The sequence below is a fragment of the Lottia gigantea genome (genome assembly GCF_000327385.1).
Source record: "Lottia gigantea unplaced genomic scaffold LOTGIsca_26, whole genome shotgun sequence".
Classification (NCBI taxonomy): domain Eukaryota; kingdom Metazoa; phylum Mollusca; class Gastropoda; family Lottiidae; genus Lottia; species Lottia gigantea.
Genome location: NW_008708797.1, coordinates 2,490,842 through 2,518,561, shown reverse-complemented (window position 1 = coordinate 2,518,561; position 27,720 = coordinate 2,490,842). Strand labels below are relative to the sequence as shown.

The 27,720-nt window shown below is 31.0% G+C and overlaps 3 protein-coding genes across 3 annotated transcripts; 1 reads left to right on the top strand and 2 right to left on the bottom strand.

The window, feature by feature from the left end:
• Positions 1–965: 965 nt before the first annotated feature.
• Positions 966–4,803, bottom strand: LOTGIDRAFT_232212 (hypothetical protein). The gene is made up of 8 exons (XM_009056065.1): positions 4,725–4,803; positions 3,907–3,927; positions 3,454–3,561; positions 2,921–3,015; positions 2,599–2,701; positions 2,338–2,511; positions 1,855–2,015; positions 966–1,579 (listed from the first exon to the last, which is right to left on the bottom strand). Exons 1-8 carry the CDS (start codon positions 4,795–4,797, stop codon positions 1,481–1,483), a joined length of 834 nt encoding a protein of 277 aa, XP_009054313.1. The 5' UTR covers positions 4,798–4,803; the 3' UTR covers positions 966–1,480.
• A 2,247-nt stretch (positions 4,804–7,050) lies between these two features.
• On the top strand, positions 7,051–10,256 carry LOTGIDRAFT_160886 (hypothetical protein; the record flags this gene model as incomplete). The annotated part of the gene is made up of 7 exons (XM_009056064.1): positions 7,051–7,096; positions 7,507–7,527; positions 7,796–7,897; positions 8,068–8,168; positions 8,556–8,649; positions 9,839–9,999; positions 10,158–10,256. The coding sequence occupies 7 exons, from the start codon at positions 7,051–7,053 to the stop codon at positions 10,254–10,256; spliced, it is 624 nt and encodes a 207-aa protein (XP_009054312.1).
• Positions 10,257–14,081: 3,825 nt separating this feature from the next.
• Positions 14,082–21,987, bottom strand: LOTGIDRAFT_117641 (hypothetical protein; the record flags this gene model as incomplete). Its single annotated transcript, XM_009056063.1, has 12 exons — positions 14,082–14,208; positions 14,767–14,972; positions 15,215–15,300; positions 15,674–15,776; positions 16,216–16,329; positions 18,153–18,250; positions 18,491–18,539; positions 18,657–18,742; positions 18,993–19,043; positions 20,884–20,978; positions 21,308–21,444; positions 21,751–21,987. The coding sequence occupies 12 exons, from the start codon at positions 21,985–21,987 to the stop codon at positions 14,082–14,084; spliced, it is 1,389 nt and encodes a 462-aa protein (XP_009054311.1).
• Between the last annotated feature and the right edge of the window lie 5,733 nt (positions 21,988–27,720).

Below are 27,720 nucleotides of genomic sequence, written 5' to 3'. Positions count from 1 at the left end.
TGAGTTATTGCCCTTGTTCTTAAAAACGCGTTCAAGTTTTAACCTGTAAACACCAGAAGGCCAACTCTTGACAGATATTGACGAAACTTGGTAATAGTATACAGTATCCCCATAAAAAGTTCAAAAGAAGTGTAAGACTGAAGGTTGAATATTTCATACTGTTAATTGTTACTGTATGCCAATTTTTGTTTATTCATATATCAAAGCTGCCGGTGGGCGTATATTACCTTGCCTGGCAAGCTATCATCTCTTTGTCAGGTCGGAGGGACTGACTTCGGTTGAGACAATAAACCGAGGCCCCATGTGATACTTGATGTGCACGTTAAAAATGGGCATCTTTAGAATTATCCTCATAACTAAATTCTGATTATTTCAGTGGTGTGTAAAGGGTCAATGTGTAGAAGATGACGAAGCACCATCACAATCAGGTTAGTCTATTGATAGCATGAAATCTTGTTTCTCCAAAAATATATAGTCATAAAACTAATTTTCTTATAAACCATTCCCACTTTGACATTCAAACTTTTCTAACCTTATCCAAGTATAAGATTTCAGGTAATGACTCTTAGCAATCATTCTGGATTCTATGATAAACTATATTTAGTATCGTTGGATCAAATTCATGACCTCAAAGTATATTTAACCGTTAGATGCATTATTATAAACTTTTCTGTAGCTAATTGTGTTTGTTTTAGAGAATTGTCCTCAAGGTGAATTAGTTAAAGCTAAATGTGATGTTAGAGATTGTTCGAGATATACTATAGAAGAGAAAGCTGATTGTTGTGAACAATGTAGATATGCTTTACCTAAACATGTTTGTGATACCGAGAGAAACCCGTACAAATGTTACTGGTGTCATGACAGACCCAGAAGAATGAGGAAACGTGAATGTGACAGATATCGTACAGATTAGAGTACTTACATGATGGATGAAGCAGAGCATTTTGAGGTTATAAACATTTCTCATAGAAAAACTAAAAATAGTATAGAAAAGAGCTATAACAAGCACAGTTTTCACTAAGCACTGAAGGTAGTCTCAGGTTGATCCTGCAACTGGCAGAATATGACATTTGGATTTTCTTTAATTTTCAACGACTGCCAACTATATCTTGCGATATCCGATCAACCGATCTGATCAACTTCTGGATTAAATGTGCATATCGACCACAGAAAAATCTCAGTTGCCACTAGTTGTCGTCGGTTGATCATTTTCACTTTCGAGCAAAAATTGCACATTGTCGTCGACCGGAGTAGTTGAAATCTGCCACTACCCATTTGATTTCAGTTGTTTGTAGTCAGTAAATTTTTCGACGCGAGCCCTTCGCCAATGTTGACAGGGACAAATCCGACTCTGATTGGCCAGTCGACTTGAGCTCACCGTCTCAAGTTTTTTATCTGTACGGTGGAGGCGTAAACGTGGTTCTTTTGTTAAATGAAATAACACGCCCTGAATTTCTACATCTTTCTGAACTTTCGTAATTTAACAGAAATTTAGGAGAGGTTTGGATGTCAAATATACATGCATAGTAGAAATTGTTCCAATGGTATTAAGGCAGGTTGGTACTTCGGTCATAAAGGCCTGAAAAAATAACACACACAATTTTCATAAATCAAAATTATAAGCTGTCTGATACTCAAAACACAAGATGGAGATAAAATATATAAAATATAACATTATCATTGATCCGATACATAAACGATAGGAAGCTATTATGTCAATCAATTAACTAAAAAGTACATATAATTGGCAGAAGAGGTGGCTTAAGTGAAAAAGTGTTTTACAAAGCTTATTTCGTTTCATCAGATCTTCAAACGATTATCACGAAAACAGATGTTTTATATGGGTTAACTTACACTAAATTTATCTGGAGTTGGATGTTCATATCGTTTTGAGTCGAGATCAGTTGTCATAGCCCACCCAAAACCATTAAGATCACCACCATTGTATAACAAAAATACGGGGAACATACTTTGGCAGGATAAATCTTCGCTCAAATCATACCAATAATGTAAACCTGGAAAACGAATTTGTACGTCTTTAATGATCACAGAAATACAAGAAGTATTCATGATTGAAAACCCAGACAAATGGAATCATTAGATATATCTCTACACTTGTTAGGGGTAGCTGTCTAAGATTGTCGTATAGAACAGTACCAACAATGTTCAATATGATATTGTGCATGATAGATCCTAAACAGCGTCAAACAATCCAGCTCAAGAAAAGGTTCACATTGTTTGTATATTCTAAGAGAATTCAAGGGAATTGGACCACCGTGCCACATTCCATAGCCCTACCCTAAATATTAGTAAATAATACTTTGAGCAAAGACATACCCATGCTAGGGAAACATTTCCCCTTTACCCATTTGGTATTCTGGAGATCATCTGGTTTCATGGGAATTTTTACCAGATCTTTCAGGGGATTCGTACTGTTTTGGAAATAAAGACCTGTTCCAGTGCCTTGTGTATCGAACTCGCTTTGTGATCTACCAGATTTACAAATAGTAGCTGAAATTGTATTTAGAAATATCTAATCAGACAACATAAAACATTTAACATGGGGTTACTTTGTACTTGAAATTATATGCTACTTACATGGTTCAACAAAGTAGGCAGTAAGGTAGTTGTAGTCACCTTCAGTGACAAATGGTGGTTTCTGACTAGGGAAGGGATAGCCATTTGCCTGTCCATTCTTCACCTACAAATAATGAAGAGTATACAAGAAAGGGTCCAAAAAAGCACTGAAGACTAATTTTGACGAAACAAAAACAAAAGCTCTCAGAATCAATACCAGAATCAATGGCTGAGGTTGTGAAGACGAAAGGGAAGGGTGTGATGAAGGTCCAATAAAAATATGGATACATTCGATTTAAAACAAATCAAACTACAAATTAATACCAATATTTATATTATTTACCCCAACTTGAAGACCAGCAATGAATCCCTGTGTATCGAAGATAAGAATTACTGCATTATCACCATTCTTAATATATCTATAGCCTTCAAACAGTCCTAAAAATTACAATTCAAAATATGTTTTCCTTTTAATCACTGAAATTCGTGTATCGTTTTCCTTTTTAAACGTATGCGGGTCCCGTATGGTTGCACAAGATAACTACATAAGTGTATACAGATTAACATGTTTGCTAGGACCTGAAGTCCTGGTTATGGCAAATAACTGTTCCACACCTTTAACATCATTACATGTTCATGTGTACGTCATTGTATTTGACCTTTGGTTTGGCTTATGGCAAATAATGCTAATATCGATTCCATGCAATAATGATATTCTAGACATAATGCATTATTCATATTGAACTAGATTCTGAAAGCCTATCATCTTTTAAGGGAGGCAACCATAAACATGACGGGCAGCTTATTTGGACATTCAAATTTTTAAAATACAATCTCTAGTACGATTAAGACTAAATTAAACATCACGTATTATACCTGAACATGTTTGAGAGAGTAGTTGATAACCATCTGACTTGGCATCAGCAACAGTTCTTGGTAAAGATGAAAATACATTTTTACTGAAAATATTCAAGCCCCATGTAACTGTAAAGGAAAAACACGAAACTTTAAGCTTACGAGGAGATCTCGGATATAGCTGGTGTTGATAATAATCTAATTTAATTCAAATATGAACTATTTCCCCTTAACATAATTCAAATTCAGTAGCCATTATTATCCAGACACCTATAGAATGGGATTCGAATTTTGGTATTAAGTCAGAATAATAGTTTTCCACATTTTTTTATTTTTAACATTTTGTCCAGAAATACCTACACTGTTACAATGGTACTCAAGTCAATAATTTCAATAAAAATGTCTATGATGCATAGATAAGCTATCGACCATTATCTAATATATTTTGTTCTTTAATTAAATCATAACACAAACCTTTCAAACCATTCCATTTGGCTAGAAAAGAAAAGAAATATCATTCATTATGCATTTGTCTACGGAAATCTAGAATTAATAGTACCTGAAATGAAATGAAATGAAATGAATGGAGTTTTACGTCCTACTCTTCTGCACCTTGTTAATAATACCTGAGTTAATTTACGGAAGATATGAATTTTGTGAATAACCTATAGAAAGTACTAAAGTTACAGTGGTTGAAATGGACCTCTATATCACCTAGATTCCATTGATCAGACTCTACGTGTTTTAAATATGCTATTTCATTGAATGGAATGGGAACAAAGAGTTTAAAAATCTGCTATAAAAAAAATATGACAAACCTGATTTACCAAACAAGAAGGCTGAAGTGACACCCACTAGAAGCAGTGAAAGAAACTGACCACGCATTGCAGCTCAAAGTTAGTAAATGGAAGACATATAATAAAAGAACGCAGTGACTTCTAGTCTAAGATAAGATTAGAAGTTCATATAAATATTTTGTTTAGCCTTAATCTTGTGATTTGTGTATTATCATATTCACGATGATTTGGCATTTTCTGGAATTTACAATAAACTTTATACCAATCCTAATTCTATTGATTATATTCATTGAACGAATTAAAAATTTAAAATAACTTACAATGCAAAATTCTTTAATTCTATCTCTGCTGCTACGGAATGTTTATAGGATAAATATATCCATCGAAAATATAGTAGGCCTAATAATATGATTGAATGAAAACGTCAGATCTGCAATGCGTACATGTATTAAAGAAAACACAGTAACTCCTGGAGTTAAAAATGCTATACATTACCTCCAAACCAATTGAAGAGAAAACCTTCACAACACACTACCAAAAATAATACGAGAATAACAGATAGCTTCATCTTCAGACACTAATTTTAAACTTGAACGCAAAGTCTTGTGATTATATAATTCAGGTCTGTGTGTTTCCAAACAAAAACAGATGGTTTTATAACAGATGAATAAACTAGTATATTGACTCAGTGAGTAACATAAATGTGTTCCAAGCCTTTTTTACGTGCTGTTTTCTCAATTAAGTATTTAAATGGAGTTTAAACACCGGTACACTAAAGTAAATTGATCTACTTTTTAATAACAAAGAAAATGCTTGTAAAATTTGTATTATAACCTACCAGATATTGTTCAAACTCGCACAACTTAAACCAATATCATCACACTGTATACTGTTCTATGATGACATAAACTATACATAAAAACCAAACCCTATGTCAAATTTTAATTTCAACCTTCAATTAGAATATTTGAATAAGTGGTCATGCTCAATTAAAGCTCTGTGAATCAATCTCTCGACAAATTTAAGGCAAATGCTAAAATGTTTACAAAAATGACACTAGCTAGATATATCTCATTTGAACATCTATCTATCTATAACCATTCAATAAATTAAGATCATTTGTTGAAATACAGATTATGGCTAAGATCACAATTAGTGTTAGAGTGAGATGAGAATACTATTCTCAAAAAAGCGCTGACATAGGTTGTGAAATAGGAAACAAATCAAAGGATGACATAGTGTAAACAACAGTATAATGTAGTTATAATTAATAAAGTGTATACTGAAAGATGAGGTTTGACAAAGATAAAATTAATTATGAAATTAGTTGATATAAAAAGTGATAATATGGAAAGATTTGATACAAAAGTAAATACAGCTATGGGTTTGGAAAAATGCTTTATAGTGGTTCAAGTTTGCCATATATAGACTAAATGATTGCTGAGATTTTTATTCTTCTTGAACGCAGTCACAATTCTTTTAGTATAAAAAAGCAAAACTTTATAGTGTTTTGACAGATTTGTCGCACTATGATTATACATAGTAATGAATGACATTTTTGGTTATTGAGCTAAGATGTAGACCATTCGGTTTTACTGGTTCATCCAATAACTCATCTATGTTTTGGTTTAATGTTAATAGTCGGCGCAACAGGCTCGATAGGTATAATTATTAAGTATCAATGGAGTGGTCGGTGAAGTTAAAGTGATTCGCAATCTGTCTGTGTTTGTCATGTTTGTGCGAGAGTCAGCCTTGAATCTACTTCCTATATCAAGAGAAACGACCATTTTTTCCCAAACTATAATTTGAATGAAAATCCACGTCCAGTTAAAACCTTGTTAAACAAACTCAGACTGTCAGTACTGTATAGATTATGACATGTTTAATGATCAAACATTTTAAACTTGCCGAAAATTATCTAATATTATGAAATTATTTAGGAAATGATAATAATTCTAGCAACTAATAGATCGGTGGTTCCCAACTGTTTCCAGCCTTCACACCCTTGGAGCAATCACCTGGACCTTTCACATCACCCCAAATTTGTTTCATCCACATTTCCAGCATGTGTTGATGTGAGGTGCTCTCTCAGTTCGAAATAAATTCTTCTCCTACACCAGTTGGCCACACCCATGACACCCTAGTCCCACACCCCCAGGGAGTGAAAACATCCCAGGATGGGAACCGGGGTAATAGATTGTGCATCTCAATGACGTATTGGTTCATACAAAACTATACGTATGGTTCTTACGTAGAAATAACACACACGCACGCACAAACATTTTGAATCACTTCGCCGACTTAATAAGTAGAATTTTGAAAAAAGCTTTAATATTTCAACTAAACCTTGAAAGCAAATGGCTTTAAATGTGATTTGAAGGAATTGTTGATATATTAAAAATGTTATATCAACATTATTTTATATGATTCTGAACTTTTAAGAACTGAAGTGTTGACCTAATTTGACTATACTGTCATACCATTGAATCTGTTAATTGTTGTGAAAGAAAGGTAAAAAATAGATAAAATACACGGTTATTAGTTATGTTTACCTACTCGCAGAATGCATAAGATGCAAATTCTTGAGTATATATGTCTCACACGCTACAATATTTGCTTAGATGATGAGCTTAAAGAGAAACTCTCTGCAATTTCAATTAACACCTAAAACATTTTTCATTTTTGATTGCGTCCAGACCACATCAAAGAAATCTATTTACCGGAGTGAAATATTGGAATAGCCTCACTGGAGTATAAATGAAATGTCATACTAGTATACAATTCTATCTATGGTAGTTGTAAAGTAACACATTTTAAAAGAATGACAGACAATTTTTATAATCTATTTAATCAGAAGGACATGACAGGTAAATCATATTTTTTTGGCTATAAAGATAAGACCAGAAGACGAAGTTGGTAGTAGATACAATGATGATTGCAATTCAAGTCATACTTGTGCTAACCTTCGTGGTAACATTGGCAAATGGTTTTATATTTGGAAAAAATGGTAAAGAAACTTGTTTACTTAAAAGTCTTCGTCATTGTCTAAACATACTGAGACACTAAGACACCAGAACTAGATCTTATCCGAGTTAGAGTCTCTCAAATATAGTTTATACTGTTCTACTTGGGTATCATCATTGTTTAAGTTAACTGAAATTGAATGTTTTTCGGTCCCCACCATTTAGGCTATGGATAAAAAATACTCAGACGCCATATGCCCCCTCTTCTTTGAACTGTGATTGTTATGGTACTGTTCTATTTCTATTTTTTTCAGCAAAATGGGATGGGCTAAAGGGTAAGTATTGTATCTTTAAGCTGAAACTTTATAAGAAAAGGGTGAAACATATGATTTGTTGAAACAATAGTACAGTTTTAGTGAAAAACCGCATCATATCCCTTCATTTAAACAAATGTAACTCGTTTTGCGTTCTAGATATAAGGCTCAGAATATGAAAAATTATGTCATAATAATCATCGTGCCCATGTATTCGTTATTTTGCTTAATCATGTCCGAGATGTGAGGTTAAATAGAACAGAAAACAGATTTTTTTTATTATTTTCAGTGACATTTGGTGCACCTTTTTCTGGAAATAGTTTTTCCTCACTACCAAGATCAGTACATGATGCTCATAAAGATGGTTTCAAAAAAATATCTGGGTGTGATAGTAAGTTAATTATAGCATTAAATTGAATTATTAGGAGGCCAGTGATTAGTAAAATGTAAGTTTTAGATGAAAGCCTTATTCTTGTCAAATTCAATGGTTGGTGAGTTATTGACTCGTCAAATTTCGGACATTTAAATCGATCGTGTATGATACTGTATTTCGTTTTCCAGATAGCTCACCTTTCAGAGGTGAAAGATATGTTAAAGATGGAGACTATGCTGTTGTCTTGTTATTTGATAAAAATGGTTATATTGCTGGTATTCAGGCAGGGGTAAGAGACATATGAAACTATGTGTCGTTCTCTTAGATTTCAGACTAATTCTGGTTCGCGTTGTTTCGTACATGGTGGGTAATAATGATCATGTATGACAACAAGTTGAATTTCAGAATTCCAGTATCAGATATGCATACAGAATATTAACACTTCTCCTTCCTTTAGAATACATATGAGTAACTGCCTGTTAACATGAAAAGTTTCTCTGACGACAATAATCTATTTATAAACATATCATAGTACGTAATACGTTATACTATAATACTATAGTACGTAATACGTTATACTATAATACTATAGTCTCAATAGAAACAAAAATCAGCTCTTATAGGAATTAGCTCTGATGGGAATTGATCCAAACTAACCTAACTCAATTTTAATCAGGTGAAGGTGAATGGTTACCCATTTAAAGAGATAACACCACCATTTACAAAAGATGGAGACCGCTACTTCATGACAGCTTATTTTACAAATCCATGTAAGACTTACATTCAGTGTTAATGATAAAGCATAATCGGCTTTTTCAGATTGATGCCGATTAATACTACCCATTTCAAGTAGACAACTAAACTGAAAAATAGCTTTTTTGCAGGCATAATATGAATCTTTGTTCATCAGTGGACTTACCTAGTGTCAAAACTGCAGTAAACAGAATCCCTCTATAATTCAATCAATCCATAAAACTAAGTAATAATCTATTAAACAAAGTAATTTTGAAACATGCTTAGGAGCGTGTTTCAATTATTATTTAGTTTATTAAATATATCATATGATACGGGGATTCTATTCTTTAGTTATGGCACCTGGTAAGTTCAACTGTTGAATATATAGCCTACTCTTGTTGACAAAGTTTCAGACTTTAAATTTTAGGTCCATTCAGATTCTATCAGGTAGTAATCCTTTAAGATACAGCCTAACAAATCACATTGAATTTGCGCTTGACTGCTCAACTATCACGACCCAAAATTGGACAAGAAAGAGAGGAAATCTTATAAGCACAATGGTTTCACACCCTTTGATAGGAACGAAAGAAAGAAACAACTATATTTTACAAGGATAACAACTTATCAGGTTGGCCAAACCTCTAGGTATTGATCTTTCCCGAATTCTTTACCCATTGACCGGTTGGTTGACTGGAATTATAAGTGAAGATGACTGTTTAAAAGTCAGACATTATTTGTTGAGAGGTGCCTTCTTTTTTAGCAACTATATGCAGTACGGGGAGATCACAATCAAGGTTTAATGCAGAAGGAACAGGAAATGAACTGTATATACAAAACGGGCCAAATCCCTCTCATAACCTGCTGAAAATCCCTCACGAACAAACTGCTCTTGCTGGAACCAAATGGACAAAGGGGAAATGTTTCCCTGCTATGGGTTTGTAAATTATTAACCATTATAGTTATTAAACACGTATTTAGAATGCACATATATGGTTTTAAGTTAATTTAACATATTCTCTTTTCAAAAAACTGTTTTTTATTACTTTCACTGCCTAAATTAATGGTTTTATAGTATTCCATTTACCATTTAAACTATCGATTATGGAATAAAAATGACGTTTATACTGTTTTTATTGCATTTTCGATACCTTTAGTTCTTTTTGTGTTTAAAATTTATGGATATTTTAAACATAGTTCAATTGAAATGACCTTAAATCATTTTAGGCATGCACTATTGGTATGATCTACATACGGACTCCGACTGTCATAAGATGTTTCCAGTGTTTCTATTATACAATGGTGGAAAATTAAATGCATTTGGATGGGCAATGATTGCTGACTTAAAATCTCCAAGATATGAACATCCTGGACAATCAACATTTACGGTAAGCTTGTGGGATACCTTGGATTGGTATTTTCAATGGCTGGTCCGTGTCTATCCTTACACTTACTCCAAGGCAAGGCTTTTTGCAATGTTTTTCTCGATTGTTTTAGTTTTAAATGCTCGAAGATATTTTGTTAAAGCTATCCTTTTATATTACAGGCATTTATGAATGAGGTACCAACTTGTTTGAGATCTGCACCAAAATTATCAACTATGCATATCTACCTTACTAATAACCCAGCTTTAGATTTATGTTAATAAATTTACCAGTACTATTTATATTGGGTAACAGATTACCTAATATGTCGTGATGAAGAACTGCGTTTTACTAACACTCTCACCTCCACAATTATTGTTCCCATTGTAATGTAACAAGGTATCTACCACAGTCGCATTTTAGTGACGGTATATCCAACCAATCCAAGCGTTCCATGTAGAACAGTAGAAACTGTTTTATGATAACAATGATGAATGATGGTATAGCGAAACCCAAAATAGTACGATACAACCTATTCGGGTTTCTCTATCCAATATTCATTATGTTATCAAGAAATAATTAGAATAATAGACACTACCTTTGCCTTCTTTTGAAGACGAGACGTAGCCACTGCATAAACATTCAAGGAAACTTCAAGGATTTGTTTTAAAACGTGACAGAGACCAAACAGCGGTTGAAGCAGTGAAAACCTTTGACTTCCCGAATGGTTCTACATTACACAATCAGCATAAGCTGATCTGACAAAAGTATCAGAAAATATTGAATTTAATCAAGTTGCATTGCTGTGGCATACTTCCATGTGGACGTAGAAAACTCAAGACAAATGATTACAGATTTTATTGGCAGAAAAAAATAATGACATGGATGAATAAAGAAACAAAACAGATAAAATTGTGTGACAGTTATAGTGATTACAATTTTTTATCATGTGATGTATATGAAGAAAGTCAAATTACGAAATCAAGAACACACCACATCAAAACAATCCATAATAAAACATTTGAAATTATCGGTTATGTATCAAAAATCCTTGTGAAAAAACAGTCATGTTATAAGTAGTCCAGGATGATATATATAAGATAAAAGCTCTCTACATTTATAAATTGATTATGTTTCAAGAGAAATAAGGGAAACTATTGCCTACTTAAATGTCTATTCAAAATAATGTTTATCAAAAAACAGAAATTTGTGTTCTGACTTAAACTTTATGTTACATCCATTTGAAATATTGTCAGTGATCAGTATATGATCAACATAAATAAATAGATGTAAATCAAACAGTGTGTCAGTGTAATATGAAAATCTGTTCATCTATTTCTTCTATATTTCCAGAACTACAAGCTCACTAATAAATGACATCATATTGAAAATGAATAATAACAATAACTAGACATAAATGACCAATATAAATATTGCAAAAGGTCAAAATTTAAGATTTTATAATCTCAAAACTGATTAAAATAATAAATTCATTAAAAATGCAAATCTTTTAATTTACAAAATGATTTGTTTTATATGACCACAGTTATATCAGATGAGTATTCAGTAATATCATTTGCTGATAAAAATGAAACCAAATTATTTATATGTTAATCCAATCTCAGTAAATCTCTGAGTAAATATTATAATACAATCTGTCTTTGTTGCTTCAGTAACTTATTTATACAAATGTCTTTCTAAGAATAACAATTTTTTTACTATAAAGATAGATTTAACAATATTTAATATCAATAACAAAGATCCAAATAAAAAAATTATCAATGTGCTTCGTGTAGTATATAACAATTCTTAATTAAATGCCAAGGAAAATACAGTCACTGAAAAAGGGAAAATAAGAATGCAGAATGCAGTTAAATAATTATACAAATTATTGACATGGTGTAGTCAGAATTTTCCTAAATTATAACATAACAATTTTTGTAAAAAATTTTATTTAATCAAAAATTAACTGAATCAAGAATCAACAAAACAAGAAAGTGATATTATTATCATAAAAACACCGGCCAAGGTCCCAAACTAAAGATTCATCAGTTATAATAGTTAATAGAAAGAGTAACACTTGTTTGATAGAAAGTTGGAAGCTCTTCATTATTTCCTGATAGTATTTATTTTCTTGAAAACTAGAATTTAGTTCAATATATTGTTCTGCAGAACTGGTCAAAGATATTTTTATTTTAGCACATCCAGGTCTGTTCAAAACAAAAACAACTAAAATTTGATGTAGAATAACTAGGGTATTGAAACTGAAAGTGTGACTTCTGTTGTGGCAATTACTACTTACACTTTCTAAAACTGAAGTGGACTGCATGTGTTTATGTTTTGCATGACAATATGGAATGAAAAAAACTGAGAGATCAATTTTTATGAAAATAAGTGGGACAATAATGAAATAAAAATAAAAACGAATAAACTCAACCCTGTCATTCCTTACTAAAGTTTTAAAAAAACCTTCAGTTTTACAACCAAAAAAACAAGAATTACACCTAAATTATTTACAATATGTACAAAATGTAGTTTTCTCCTGGAATGATACATTGTAATATCAAGGGCTTACAGTCAGAAATCTCAGAACCTTTATTAAATCTGGTAGATATTGGAAATTTATGTATTTATATCTAACTTATTAACTTTAAAGTTGTAATGTGCCCAAATGATTGCAATAGTTAACAAGTGATAAGAAAATGTCCCACACCATTATTCTATAGTCCCACTAATATTGCAGGTATAGTAATTGTTTGGTTCACATTTAACTTAAACCTAAATTAAATTCAATAACAAGTCTATTCCTACAGAGGCCAGATTTTATTTCTCCAAAAAACCTGAAAATTGCAACATTCCATTTTTGGAATCTAAAAAAGTCCTAATAGCTCTACAAACTATAGAGTCAGACTAAACAATTCCTACTAAGGTTCAATGCTTTAGACAGATTAAAATTGTTAGAAATATGACCAAGCAAGATTAAATCATGAGATTAGACATATGTTATATTATTACTAAGAATGTAAGTCATTTTCTATATTCAAAACTGATAACTTCACAGCTGCCACAATTTACTGATTAGAATATTATCTTATCTTAAACAGTTTGATTGTCATTTGATTAATAACATCAAAACTTTAATAGAGAGCTGAACAATTGGGAATATTCCAATCAATAAATTAGTTCTCAAAGCAGATATGAATTTATAGAATTTCTAGTTTCAAATTCTATTTTAAAATAATTTAAATCCTTCATAGCCTACATTATTCACATATGAACTTCAAAGAGATATATATTTAATAGTATTCTTCTGATTCAAATTATGATCAGAATAGTTCATTTATAATAATTCAACTGCACCTGTGTCATCATCTTGCCACTAAAATTGAGAATGAAAAAAATAAATTTAAAACAAAAGAATACCTTGAAAACTAGACTAGAAAATCTTATTTTTTCTAAAATGCCTTTGATGCTACATAGAATTAACTATGATATTGTTATTTTACCAATAATCAATATAAATATACACTCAATATGACACTCTAATAAAAAGATATGGCTATATTCTATAAAGGTAGTATTGGTTCTAACAATCTAATAACATGTACTCATCAAATTACTGCAAAAAACTTCTTTAAAGTGAAAGAATGCCTTGAGAGAATAGCAGTTCAATCAAGCAGTTGAACTTTGATGTTGTATAGAATAAATTATGTTCAATGTAATTTTACCAATAATCAAAAAAATTGTGAAAAAAAAGGAAGAGAATTCTTATTCATAAAGTTGATGATATAAAATAAAACAGTAAACTTGTTTGTCCCGAGATTTGTACATAAACAAAAAATTCTCACTGTTAAAATAGTGCTTTATACATAAATTGTGGAGCGATATAAAAATACATAAGATGCTTAATAGCTTAAATGCAATGAAAAGAGGTTATCTTGGTTAGTTGATTTCTGTCTTATTTAAACAAACAATTTCTTTAATACCACAACAAAACAAACATCATTTAGTTTTAGAGGTCACATAAATAGCTTAAATTCAGTTCTATCCACTAGTAAAGCAAACAATTATAGAACAATGTTTCCTTCATCTTTGGAAGAATGATATTATATCTGTATTTTCTCTACTATCATTGTTAAAACAATAGAGAAATTCACCCCACACGAAATACCTAATACCAGAAATAGTGCCATCATCATTCCAGCAGTTCCAGCATACTCAGGTGCGACCAATCTGAAACAGACAATTTAAAAAACATTACATGTATATCTTCATTCCAACAAGGATTGTTTTAAATAACAGCAATAAGACTGACTTTACACCCATTTACTAATTTGCTGTCTAAGATACTTGGATTTCACAAGAAATATCATACTAGTAATCCGGTAATCCGGAAAAAAATTTAAAATGAAAAAACAAACATAGTGGACCACAGCCATATAGGCCCACCACCGCTTGCAGATGGTAAAAACGAAACATCCATTTTAAGTTTCATCAAAATCGGTTGAAAACTAATAGAGTAATAGCATATTCAAGATTTTGAGGCAAGGGCAATAACTCTGCTTCACATAGAGAGATGAGGACGTATAAAAATTACCCTCATTTTTTTCGAAATCCCTACATCCATGTTACATGGGAAAGGCTGTTGAAAGGTTTACATGTAATTATCATTCAACAAAAATGCAGTAACAGTAAAGAATCCTGACCATGATACATCTCTGTATGTATATATAGTTAACGGTTTGCAAATATTACAATATTAAAAACATTTATCAATTGATAGCTACTCACTTTGGTGCATACATCATAACCAAACTACTATAATATCCACTTGTAAATGCCATTAAAGCTGCTGTGACTATATAGACATAATCATTAGGTATATAGACTGGTATACCACGGATGGTACCACGTGGTAAGTAATTACATAACAAAAATATGGGAATAAATATCAGTACACGCAGTAAAACTGGTATCCACACAAATCTTGGACCAGGCTACAAATAAAAGGAAGGAAAATGGAGTTCAATATTCACTATATATAATGATTAATTATTAAATTTCATGCTAACTTCACTAAAGCAATTACAGTTTGTCCAAATAGGCTCCCTGCAATTTTATTCAATTTTGGAGAGTTCTATACTTGTTAATAGTTTGATCTTGTAGTTCAAATCAGATTCCAAAGTAAAGTAAGAATCTTACTCTCAACTATACACATAATAAGTATGTAACAACTTACAAATTTGATGAATTCTGTAACAAAATTTCCCAACATGGCAAAGAAATTGAAGTTCAAGAAACAGAATATGGGTGCCCAATACGCATCTGAAATTACATTACAAGTTAAGGGAATATCATACTTTTATACATCAATCATTATCCATCAAAAAGACATTTATACAGTATAAGATAATGAGGTTTTGTTTTCTCACAATTAAAGGGAGAAAGAGAGTTACTTTTGAAAAAACTACTTGTGAGCATATAAAGAATCCATAAAGATTTGTTGCTTAAAGACTAAGTTGGAAATGACACAAAATAAAAAGCAAAATAATCTGTAAAGAATTGCAGCCTGCAGAGTGAGCACAAGCCAAATGTGAACGGACCGACTGACGGGGCAGTTACAATATACACCCAAACTATTTGTGTGGGCATATAAAAAAGCATCTTATTTTACTAAGAGCCCTTGAAGTATCCTTACCACTGATAGGGAAGTTTATTCTACGTATGTCACTCTGTATAGCTGGAAATAATGCCAGGGTGACAAAAAATACAAACCATACACAAAATACCATTACCCATATCTATAAATAAATGTCAAAAAATCAGTTATCTTATGATTCAGTTACTAAAAATATTCTCTTAATATATAAATTCTATTGACAATCTCAGAAAAAAAGAATTTATATGAATTAATTTGAAGGTGGAATTTGATCCATTCCTCAAGCAGAATCAATTACATCTGAGGAGAGAAAAAGAAATGGTACTCTTCTGCACATAATTGGGCTAATGAAGACACTCTAACCATGTCAGCCCCTTCGACATGCATTCGAAGGTATTTTTAGAGAACGCAAGAAAGTGTCCAACTCACTGAGCTACCGTTGCTCCAATCTGAGGATCAGGATCAAAAATTTTCACTTTAAGGGTCCATAATTTACAACTCTGTGAAAAGTATGAGAGACAATTGTTATTATGAGCTATTTTTATCATATTAATTCTACCCATCAAGTTATTCATACTCACCTTTTTAAACACAAACCAATACCGTTTCAATCCTGTCAAACATGTCTCATCACCCTTTTCTGTAATAGCTGCCTGTTTTAACTCAACGATAGTGCAGAAATGACGATAGAATTTCTAAAAAATAAAAATAAATTACGATCTGAAAATATTACTATTGAACTTACTGTAAAAGGAGAATATAGTACAATCTGAAAACATTACTATTGAACTTATTGTTAGAGGTAGAATATAGTACAATCTAAAAACATTACTATTGAAGTTATTGTAAAAGGTAGAAAACATTACTATTGATTTTATTGTAAGAGGTAGAAAACAATACTATTGAACTTATTGTAAGAGGTAGAAAACATTACTATTGAAATTACTATAAGTGGCAGAAATCATTACTATTGAGCTTACTGTAACAGGAAGAATATAGCACAATTTGACAACAGTACTATTGAACTTACTATAAGAGGTAGAAAATATTACAAATGTACTTACTGTACTTGGTAGAAAATATTACAATTTTATTGAACTTACTATAAGAGGTAGAAAATATCACAAATGTACTTACTGTACTTGGTAGAAAATATTACAATTTTATTGAACTTACTGTAGGAGGAAGAAAATAAACTTACTGTACTAGGTAAAAAATTTAATTGAACTTACTGTAAGCGGTAGAAAATGTTACAATTTTATTGAACTTACTGTAAGAGGTAGAAAATGTTACAATTTTATTGAACTTATAGTCAGAGTTTTATAAAAGAAAATATTATGTAGAAAATATTACAATTTTATTGAACTTACTGTAAAAGGTAAAAAATGTTACAATTTTATTGAACTTACTTTACTAGGTAGAAAATATTACAAATTTATTAAACTTACTGTAAGAGGTAGAAAATGTAACAATTTTATTGAACTTATTTTACTAGGTAGAAAATGTTACAAATTTATTGAACTTACTTTACTAGGTAGAAAATATTACAAATTTATCAAACTTACTGTAAGAGGTAGAAAATGTAACAATTTTATTGAACTTATTTTACTAGGTAGAAAATGTTACAATTTTATTGAACCTATTTTACTAGGTAGAAAATGTTACAATTTTATTGAACTTATTTTACTAGGTAGAAAATGTTACAATTTTATTGAACTTATTTTACTAGGTAGAAAATATTACAAATTTTATTGAACTTATAGTCAGAGGTAGAAAATGTTACAATTTTATTGAACTTACTGTAAGAGGTAGAAAATGTTATAATTTTATTGAACTTACTGTAAGAGGTAGAAAATATTACAATTTTATTGAACTCACTGTAAGAGGTAGAAAATATTACAATTTTATTGAACTTGCTGTAAGAGGTAGAAAATGTTACAATTTTATTGAACTTACTTAACGAGGTAGAAAATATTACAAAACTATTGAACTTACTGTAAGAGGTGGAAAATGTTACAATTTTATTGAACTTACCTTACTAGGTAGAAAATATTACAATTTTATTGAACTTATTGTAGTAGGAAGAAAATAAACTTACTGTAATATGTAGAAATTTTATTGAACTTACTGTAAGAGGTAGAAAATATTACAATTTTATTGAACTTATTTTACTAGGTAGAAAATATTACAATTTTATTGAACTTACTGTAAGAGGTAGAAAATGTTACAATTTTATTGAACTTACTGTAAGAGGTAGAAAATATTACAATTTTATTGAATTTACTGTAAGAGGTAGAAAATGTTACAATTTTATTGAACTTATTTTACTAGGTAGAAAATATTACAATTTTATTGAACTTACTGTAAGAGGTAGAAAATGTTACAATTTTATTGAACTTACTGTAAGAGGTAGAAAATATTACAATTTTATTGAATTTACTGTAAGAGGTAGAAAATGTTACAATTTTATTGAACTTACTGTAAGAGGTAGAAAAAATTACAATTTTATTGAACTTACTGTAAGAGGTAGAATAAAGTAAGCGTCAAAAGCAACCAACAGAATAACAATAGCAGCAACAAAGTAATAAATAGCAGCGGTTCTGATATTTGGTGCTCCTGTAAAATAATGTATAAAATTACATTAATAAAAAAACACTTTTCCTACTTTCATTAAACTATGTATGTTGGTTACTTTAGTAATGTCTTCTAATAAAGCTATTTGCTAGATAAAAATCACTGTTTGAAATGAATAAATGACTTAATTATGCCGAATGTGGACAGTTTCACACATGTCTAATATGAAACTAACAAGAAGTGTAAGATATCGAATTGATTAGCAACTAAATGAAGTTTTACCTGATATTGAGATAATATTAATGACAGCAATTAAAGTTCCTGAGAAATTCTGGAATATAAGGAAATTAATAGTTATGTAAGTTGTCAATATCTAAATTAACAAGAAGCAGCTTTAAAATTAATGTCTATAAAATATTTATAAATATATGAAATCTTAGATACTTACATTTCCGAAGACAATAGCATTAGTGTATTTCATGGGTAGAATAGCAGCTAATCCATACATACTGTTCTGATAAACTCCAGCAGCCACTGTAATATAAGTACAATTTGATGCAATGATCAACACAAATAACAATAGGGTGAACCCTTTATAACTGAAGAAGGAAATTACTATTAGGCTCATTATTGGGCAAATAATGCTTGTTTACACAACACATTGTTCATGATAAAACATAATCAATTGACATGTAAAATGGTTAAAATATCAAATATTAGTTTTACAATATTTTATTGTTATCCTTGATTTCATTTACTTTAATAACATTTGAATATTACTTACTATTGAGTATTACAACCGATATCATAGTCACAATAAAGAAGACAGATTGCCCTGAAATATAAGATTATTCAAATCACTTTTGTTTTTTCACAACAAAATCAAAAAAAGAGACAATTTTACTTTCAAGTACAATTCCTATTGTCTTAAATAATGTATAATGTAAGAGGGGAAGTTTGCCAGGACAGAATGGTATAAATTTTTCCATCATGAAATTCAAAGGATCTAATGTGAACAGACTGAAGCACACACAGGATCCTACAGAAGCGTATTATGGCCATTCATTTTTTTGTTGTTGAAATTTTCAAGTTAGTATGTTGAATTTTCAAGTTAGTAACTTGAATTTTCAAGCTAGTGTGTTGAATTTCCAAGTAAGTATTTAGAATTTTCAAGCTAGTGTGTTGAATTTTCAAGCGAGTATGTTGAATTTTCAAGTTAGTATGTTGAATTTTCAAGTTAGTATGTTGAATTTTCAAGTTAGTATGTTGAATTTAGTAACTTGAATTTTCAAGTTAGTATGTTGAATTTTCAAGTTAGTATGTTGAATTTAGTAACTTGAATTTTCAAGTTAGTAACTTGAATTTTCAAGTTAGTAACAACTTGAATTTTCAAGTTAGTATGTTGAATTTTCAAGATAGTATGTTGAACTTTCAAGCTAGTAAGTTGAATTTTCAAGTTAGTATGTGTTAGTATTTTGAAGAATACGCTTCAGTAGGATCAGTGGCGGAGCCAGGTTAACGTCCCAGGGGGGCGAGATATCTGAGGTTGCCCGAATTTCTAACTTAGTTATGAGAGTTTTGCAAACTCTTCGAGAGAAACATTATTGTTATTGGCAGAGTATTTTCACTCTTTCTAAAACACATGATACTACCCCCCTTAGGAGACCCACAAGTATTCAGTTTAATTTATGGGATGTACTGTTTTCACCCGATGTTGGGATTGAGATTTGGAATGTTATGTTTGTATGGATTTTATTATTTCGATTTTTTTTTTTTTTTTTTAATTTCAATTATCATAGTTATCAACTTAAGTCATACATAGCTTTTCTCCTTTTTTTCATCATTGAAAGTGTCTGAATGACTTTGTCGAAATCAACGTCTTTGGCAAAATTCCTTTCTATATTTATCAAAGATAAATTTGAGAGCCTGTCTTCAGCCATTGTTGATCTCAGATAATTTTTTATTAGTTTCAATCTACTAAAGCTTCTCTCACTGGTAGCACTGGATACAATATCCTGTCATACAATATTTATTGAAAAAAATTGAAATATGTGCCCAAATTGCCTTTTTTTGGTTGTGTAAAAAAAAGTTCTAAACTCTTTCGGGCTGCGATTTCAATTTTTGAAATATGTAAAATATAATCATACGAATGACATTCAGGCAGTGATTTCGATCCTTAAATAATATGAATTATAAAATATTATTGTAGGAGAATACAATCGGGCTATCAATTTAAAAAAATACAGTTATAGTATAGGATATTTGGGCAAAGATATGATTTCATTTTTAAATTAAAAAAAAAACCCATAAAATCAGGCCGTTCAAAGAAAAATTTTTTTTTAATGCCTTGCCCAAAAAACTAGCCTTCTGGGCTACGAGGGGCTCTGCCACTGTGTAGGATCCATAGGAACAACCTGATACTTTTATGTCTTGTTAGAAAAACTTTATCCTTTGACGTGATTGATTCATAATAAGACAACCAAAGTGTGTTTTTAAGAGGTTGAACAAATCATTCCATTGCTGAGCATTCACATGAGATAACCAATTCAAGGAAAATTTGGTAACATCTCATTATTCAATTATATCATTTCTAAAGTGAACAAATACCAAGGTTCTTAGTGTGCTAATATCAGCTTATATCTCATTACATATAAAAAATAGTTAGTAAGACTTACAATCTGAAGAATCAATCATTGCTAAAGAAGCTGTCACTATAAAAATTATGACCATAACTAATAAACTAATAACAATACGTACAGATGCCGAACCTCTGAAAGTATAAATACAGTACGTAATTATTTGTGGACATTGTTCTTTTATTCTAATCTCTATTTATCTCATTTGCTTAATTTGACATCATAAATTTTTTTAATACTCAATAGAAGGAATTGTGACCTTTTGAGTCATTTATGTAAAATAATGTGTCTAGAAATTCTTCAGATGTAGTCAAGAAATCGTTAATTGAAGAGATAATTTAACTATTGACAGAACAAGTGTTGCATACAGTGTTGATAGATCATGAATAGCAAGTTTAGTACATACAAAATGACAAAAAGGGTTTGTATTTTTATTTTTGAATAGGGCAAAATGTCTTCTTACCCACACTGACAACAGAAATTAACCAAAGACATGAAAACATTGGGTATTTGGGAAGCTAGACCAACATAATATAGGAAATTCTTCTGATATTCCTTTACTGGACTCACGGTAGAATTCAACTTATAATTCTCAAAGTACTGAAAGTAGATATGAGAGAAATTATTACAAATGAATGAAAATGAAAATAGGGGAGAAATTATGTCAGGAAAGCTGTCTACAGGTTGTACAGTTGCCAGCAGACAGGTTTTATAGTACATGAACAGTTTCCATGAAAATTAGACATATTTATCAGACTATTACCTTGATCATTTTCAAAATTTCTGAGATATTATAGCCAAGTTATCAATTCATAACAACTCAGATAAAGCTAAAAATAATCTAACTAATTTGCATAATATACAGAAATATATACAGAATGTACATATTGATATGTTCATACTTACATCCTTGGCGTTGATAAACATATTCCATGGCATCAATATACCTATACCATGTATGACCATGATTAAGTATACCAATCTAAATCTATCATTAGGTGGATTTTTCTCCAATTCTTCAGCTTTCTGTAATTTTCTAAAATCTTCATCATCAACTGTTTCTAACCCAGGATCAAGTTTTACTGGTGTTAAGAATTTCTCAAGTTCTTCTGCAATACAAAAATATTGATATACTAATATCATGTGATATATATTTATCATACTACCAAATGTTACAGTTAATATAGATTTGGCACCTTTCAAAGAAACACTTCCTCTCTATAACAAAAGATACAACCATTCAGTAACCCAAAAGAATATGCCCACACATCAACAAATATCATGCTTTTAAATTTTTTTATTGCATACAAGTCAATTCTGTTGCAGTTTTGGTAAAACTAAAGTAGGATGCTTAGGTGAAATCATACAAGATCTCATCAATTTACGATATCAATCCTCATTTTAATTATATCAAAAGTTGTGAAGCAAGTTCCCTCAAAATTCAATCAAAACAGTAGCACTTTCTTCATTAATGGTTGACAACTGAAGGGACTATTGCATTTTCACTACTCCAACGAATGGAAATGAGTCCTACCCTCCTGCATCTGAAGGCAAATGAAGATATCTCGCCAATATATATGCATACAAAGTTTCATAAAAATTACAAACTGTAGCCAGATGAACAGCTGTGATGTCGACATAACCAGTCTTGTCGTTAGGGTACAGCGTTTGAGAATTAAGCCCCAGCAAAACCGTCTTCAGTTCAACAGAGATAGATTCATTTACAGTGTCTTTGTGGATTTTGATATGATTTTAGCACCCCAAATTGTCAGAAATGAGTTCTCAGGGTCTTTAACTTTTCTGAGTACAAAATCTGAGCCCCAGCTGCAATTCATTCCTGGCGACGAGGCTGCACATAACAATGTTGTTTTCAAAAAAATACACCAGCCCAGTTTCCTTTTTCCATGATCTCATGCACACATCACAGATATGATGAGAATTGACCACTAATTATCATATTTATAGTAATTTCTCACCCGACTTTCCATTGCCAGGTAATGGTGATGTTCTCCAAGGACTATCATATAATGTATTGGTAACTAGATGTCTTGAATCATCCTCTGTAAAAGTATTCATGGGATGTGATTCTGATGAACTGATGTTATTTCTATGGTAAGACATGATGACTGTGGCAATCTGGTAGGCAGTTCAAAATTTCACTTCATTTCTTCTATTTATCTACAATCATGAAGAAAACAATAGCAGTGTATATATGTGCAAAGTATTTCAAAGAAAAAAAAATACTGTTAAACCACGTAGAAAAAATTATCATAATCGAGCTAATGGTTTTAAATTGAATTTTAAAGAGATTGTAAAGAGGTTTTCTAGCCTTGTTATATGTATTAGGGGACACCTTTGACTTCTATTTGGGACATTCCAATTCTTCATCCGATGCCTGTGGTTCCTGCAATACCAGAAAGAGTTAAGCGGATATGACTCATCTCCTCTGATACACATAAAGAGGCTAGAAATCCTCTATACAATCTCTGTAATTCGTAGGGTGTGTTGAGATTTTTCATTTATATATATCTGTGTGCAGTCAAAACTATATTATATACATGCTGACAAAAACTGAGAAAACCACATTTTTCTCAATTTGAGTAATATAAGACATTACCGTACTGTTGTCATTCCTAACATAAATCTATAAAGGTCACTTGTAATGAGCTCTTTGAAATGAAATTTACCTAAAGGAAAAACTGCAATGCAACTAATTTTTTTCTTATCCGACACAATCTTTTCAAAATAAAGACAGCGGATCATGTCCAAATACAAACACTCACTATCCTGAAATTCTTTGCAGACTTACACATAAGGCATACCACATTTTTTAAGTATCAAATGTTGATAACACAAAGAACAATAAATTACTAGTTAGCTTATTATACAGTATATTTTTATTTCTTGTATTAAACTTTCTGACTATAAGCCCTTAGTCCAAAATCAACATTCAACAAAATCAATTTTCAACAATATTTTTGGCAAAACCAATATTCTTTCAACGTTCTACTATCTAGAAAGCAATAAAAAGACCTATCAGCATATCAGTGTCTCTTTAATTTAATATATAATCAAGTTTATCTTGTTGAGATTAATCAATGATTGGTTAAGAGCATATAAATGATAATAAAATAACTTTAAATGAAATTATTGTCCTTTACAAGTCTTGTCCAGTAGTGTTTAAAGTTGCCTTTGCTTACTTTTCTTGGTCATATCATGCTTATTGTTTGATTAATTGATGTTTAAATCAAGTATCCTTGAGTGCTAAGATTGGGTGAGGATGTAGAAAAGCTTGGGGATCAAATTTACTAAAATCTGATTGAAAAAGCTAAAAATAGATTCCTTGTTTACTCACTGACTAAAATAGATCGCGATTTTCGTATAAAAAATTATTAACTAAACCATGTTTAAAAGACATATTTGTAAGTTAGAAATAATATAATTAAATACACTGTGTATTTAGAAAATAAAAAAATATTGTCTTTTTCCCTATTTTGAAAACATAACCATTGAAATTTGAAAATTTTCTATTGCTAATTGGCTGTTTTGGTAATGTTCGGCTATGAAAAGGCACAGAGTCACCTCCCTTATGGAAATTGTGAGACCTGATAATTTTTATTAAGTGACTGCTCGATCATTGGAATCTCCTCATAATTAGCTAATTACGAGTTGATTATTGACTTCTGAGACAAACGGTTATTTTTCCCAATCGTTAGAACACCTCTGCTTTCGATTTATATAATTGAGAAAGGTGTGAAATGAATATTTTTATTATGTTTTATTAGAAAAAATGAGAATTATATTAAGGCGAGCCCCCCCTTTAAGTATAAATAATTGAAAATAAGGACTTTAATGTGTTTAGAGCCAGTAAGTTTTCAAAATTCTAACCATGTTTAATGGATGAAAAGGATGTGGCTTGACTGATTAAAAACATGTGTTAGTCATTAAAGCACAGATATCACTTAAACATGACATAAACCCATGACAGTAAAACATGTCAATGAAACATAAACATCAAACATTTAATTAACTACATACTAACATGGAAATCAAGCATGTCTTAAGCCCAACGCAGTCGAGGAACATTTCTGTCGACGAACAAGAACATCGAACAAATATATTTGTTTTCCTTTATCCGCAGACGACAAACATAATTCCGCAGACGACGAACATTTAGCTCGAACAATACGTCAGTGTCACAGAAAATCACATGACCTCAAAATAGCGACGTCCAGAAGAAAATGTAAAATTGCGTTAGCTATTATATTAATTTTAAAAAAGACGCCAACGTAGACGGCGAAATAGGAGCATTTAGGTCCGTACCTGGATTCAACGTCGTAAAGAGCAGGGTGTGTACGGCAACCTTGTAAATTTACCGGTTGTTTCCATGGCTTGTGCTATTTCTTGCATCGCAGCGTACTTCTTGTTTCTATCTGAATAGCCGGGCAAAGAAATCATAAACAAACAGGCAGATTGCGACCACATATCTACTAAAATCTGCTCCTTCTCCACAGTCCAAAATTTTGTGTTGGTGGATTCACTGGACGTCGCCATTTTGAGTGTCATGTGGTCTGACTTCGATTGCTGATTGGTCTTTCGTCAATAAATGTTCGGCGCTAATGTACATCGTTAACGCAGACGGCAAACAAAGAATTGTTCGGGAGACGAATAATTTTAAAAAATCAAACATGTTTGATTTCACGAACAATTCTCACGAACATTTTTGTTTCTGTAATCAGCAGACGGTGAAAAAAATGATCGAAATCAAAATTTTTACGATCGTTCGCTTAAAATGTTCCTCTTCTGCGTTGGGCTTTAAAAGCATAACAGTACATTTAACTAAGTGATTAAAATATGGCCACCATTGTTTGATCAATCATACATTAGTTTCAGAACTGGGTATTTTTTTTTTAGTTAAGCCAATCAGAAATAGTGTGTCAAAATTTCAGCCTTCAAATCAATTTAGTTACTGCAATATACATAAAAGACATCTGCAGAAATAGGGAAAAAAATTCCAAGTTTGAAATATTTTTGAAGGAATTATGCCATTTTCGTACACTTCTAGTACTTCTGAAGATTGTTCACATATATTCAAGAGTCAAATCAACCATACAGAATGGCGCTCCTGACATTCAATTATATATGAAATGACAGTGAAATATGATAATTGCCAATAAACAATGAGAGTTAAACAACAATCAAATGTTTCTTTTAAATATGACAATAAAACATAACAGTCAAAAAATTTCTTTTAATTATGACCAAAAAAACCACAGTCAAACATTTCCTTTAAAAATAACATCATCACAATCACAGATGAACATGACTATATCAATTAAATCAACTTAAACAGCTCTGTTCCTTAGTAATCCTTATAGTATTAGTATCAATCTATATTAATTAATCATAAAATGGATAATTAAGAATGTATCATGTTTTTCATTTTATATTTTATTACGAATACAATACTTGAAGCTTTAAAGCGAAGTAAATAAATCATACAATATATTCTTACAATACAAAGATGAACAAATATCAAACCATTGAGGAAAACAACGAGGAAATTATGATGATTACCTTGACATTATGTAAGAAAACATGGAGAGTATAGGTATTACATGGGTGGTGAAAGTCAGTTCTGCTAGTAACATGGTCTCTGTATTGATTATTTCACTAGTTATCAATAACAAATCACCATTAAACTAATACATTTATATCAAACTCATTTGATTAAACCTGGAGTTAATCCTCTATCACATTCAGAAATGTGAAACAGACAAGGGCACCAACAATAAGCATTTACAGTCACATTAGAAATATTAAAACAAACCCTGAAACATCCACATTGACAGGTTGGGCAAAACTAAACTTGCACTGCACCATATCAAAACTACTGATATAGTAAATCAAACAGTTATTGTCAAATTCCAATCAGTTTGTCATTCCCAACAGTTTAACATCATTTACACATGTACATTAACTACTCCCAATAGATACTAGAAAATGGACCATTAGGTCAATACTAAATCCATTATTACATGAAACATTTAAGAGTCAAGAGTCAAGTGTTCACATCCAGATTGACCACACCTAATTCATGTAAATTTGGGGACTTTCCAAAAAGTTCACTAAGCAAAATACTCTGTTGATAGGTCAATTCAAGAAAACTATTTAAGACTATGGTATAATTAGATGGTTATCTAGTTTCAGTCTTTATTCTGAAATATTTTTATAAAAAAAAAAAGCTATCCAAAGTGAACATTCACTTTTGTGGTCAAATACCTCTTAATAATAACAAGTGGTTGCCTAGCATTTAAACAAACACACATTATTAAACCAAATTCTGACATAAACTGTCACATTTATAAACAAATTTTGATGTGTTTATACTAAGTCAATGGCAATAACTCTGAAAACAATCATCCGATTATGACCAAATTCAAACTTTACCAAATTCAAACTTTACCGAGATTTTATCAATATATACATGCATACTAAGTTTCATCAAGATCAAATAAAAATCTTAGCCTTTATCATGCATCACGCGTCTTTACGAAGTCAATGGAAATAACTCTGAAACCGTTCATCCGATAATTACCAATTTCAAACGTGACTGAGATCTCATCAATATATACATGCATACCTAATTTCATCAAGATCAGATAAAAACTGTAGCCTCTATCGTGCCTACAAAAGCCAAATTTGATGCGTTTTTACTTAGTCAAGGGCAATAACTCTGAAACCGGTCATCCGATAATTGCTAATTTCGAACTTGATCGAGATCTCATCAATATATATATATTGATTGAATAAAAACTGTAGCCTCTATCGCGCCTAAAAGAAATGTAAACGGACGGACCGACGGACAGGGGCAAC

Excerpts from the sequence above, each read along its gene's own strand:
- LOTGIDRAFT_232212 (XM_009056065.1), bottom strand. The coding sequence starts at position 4,797 with ATGAAGCTATCTGTTATTCTCGTATTATTTTTGGTAGTGTGTTGTGAA. Across the intron at positions 3,016-3,453 it reads ACTCTCTCAAACATGTTCAG|GACTGTTTGAAGGCTATAGA; the intron begins GTATAATACGTG and ends TGTAATTTTTAG. Across the intron at positions 1,580-1,854 it reads CAACTCCAGATAAATTTAGT|GCCTTTATGACCGAAGTACC; the intron begins GTAAGTTAACCC and ends TTATTTTTTCAG.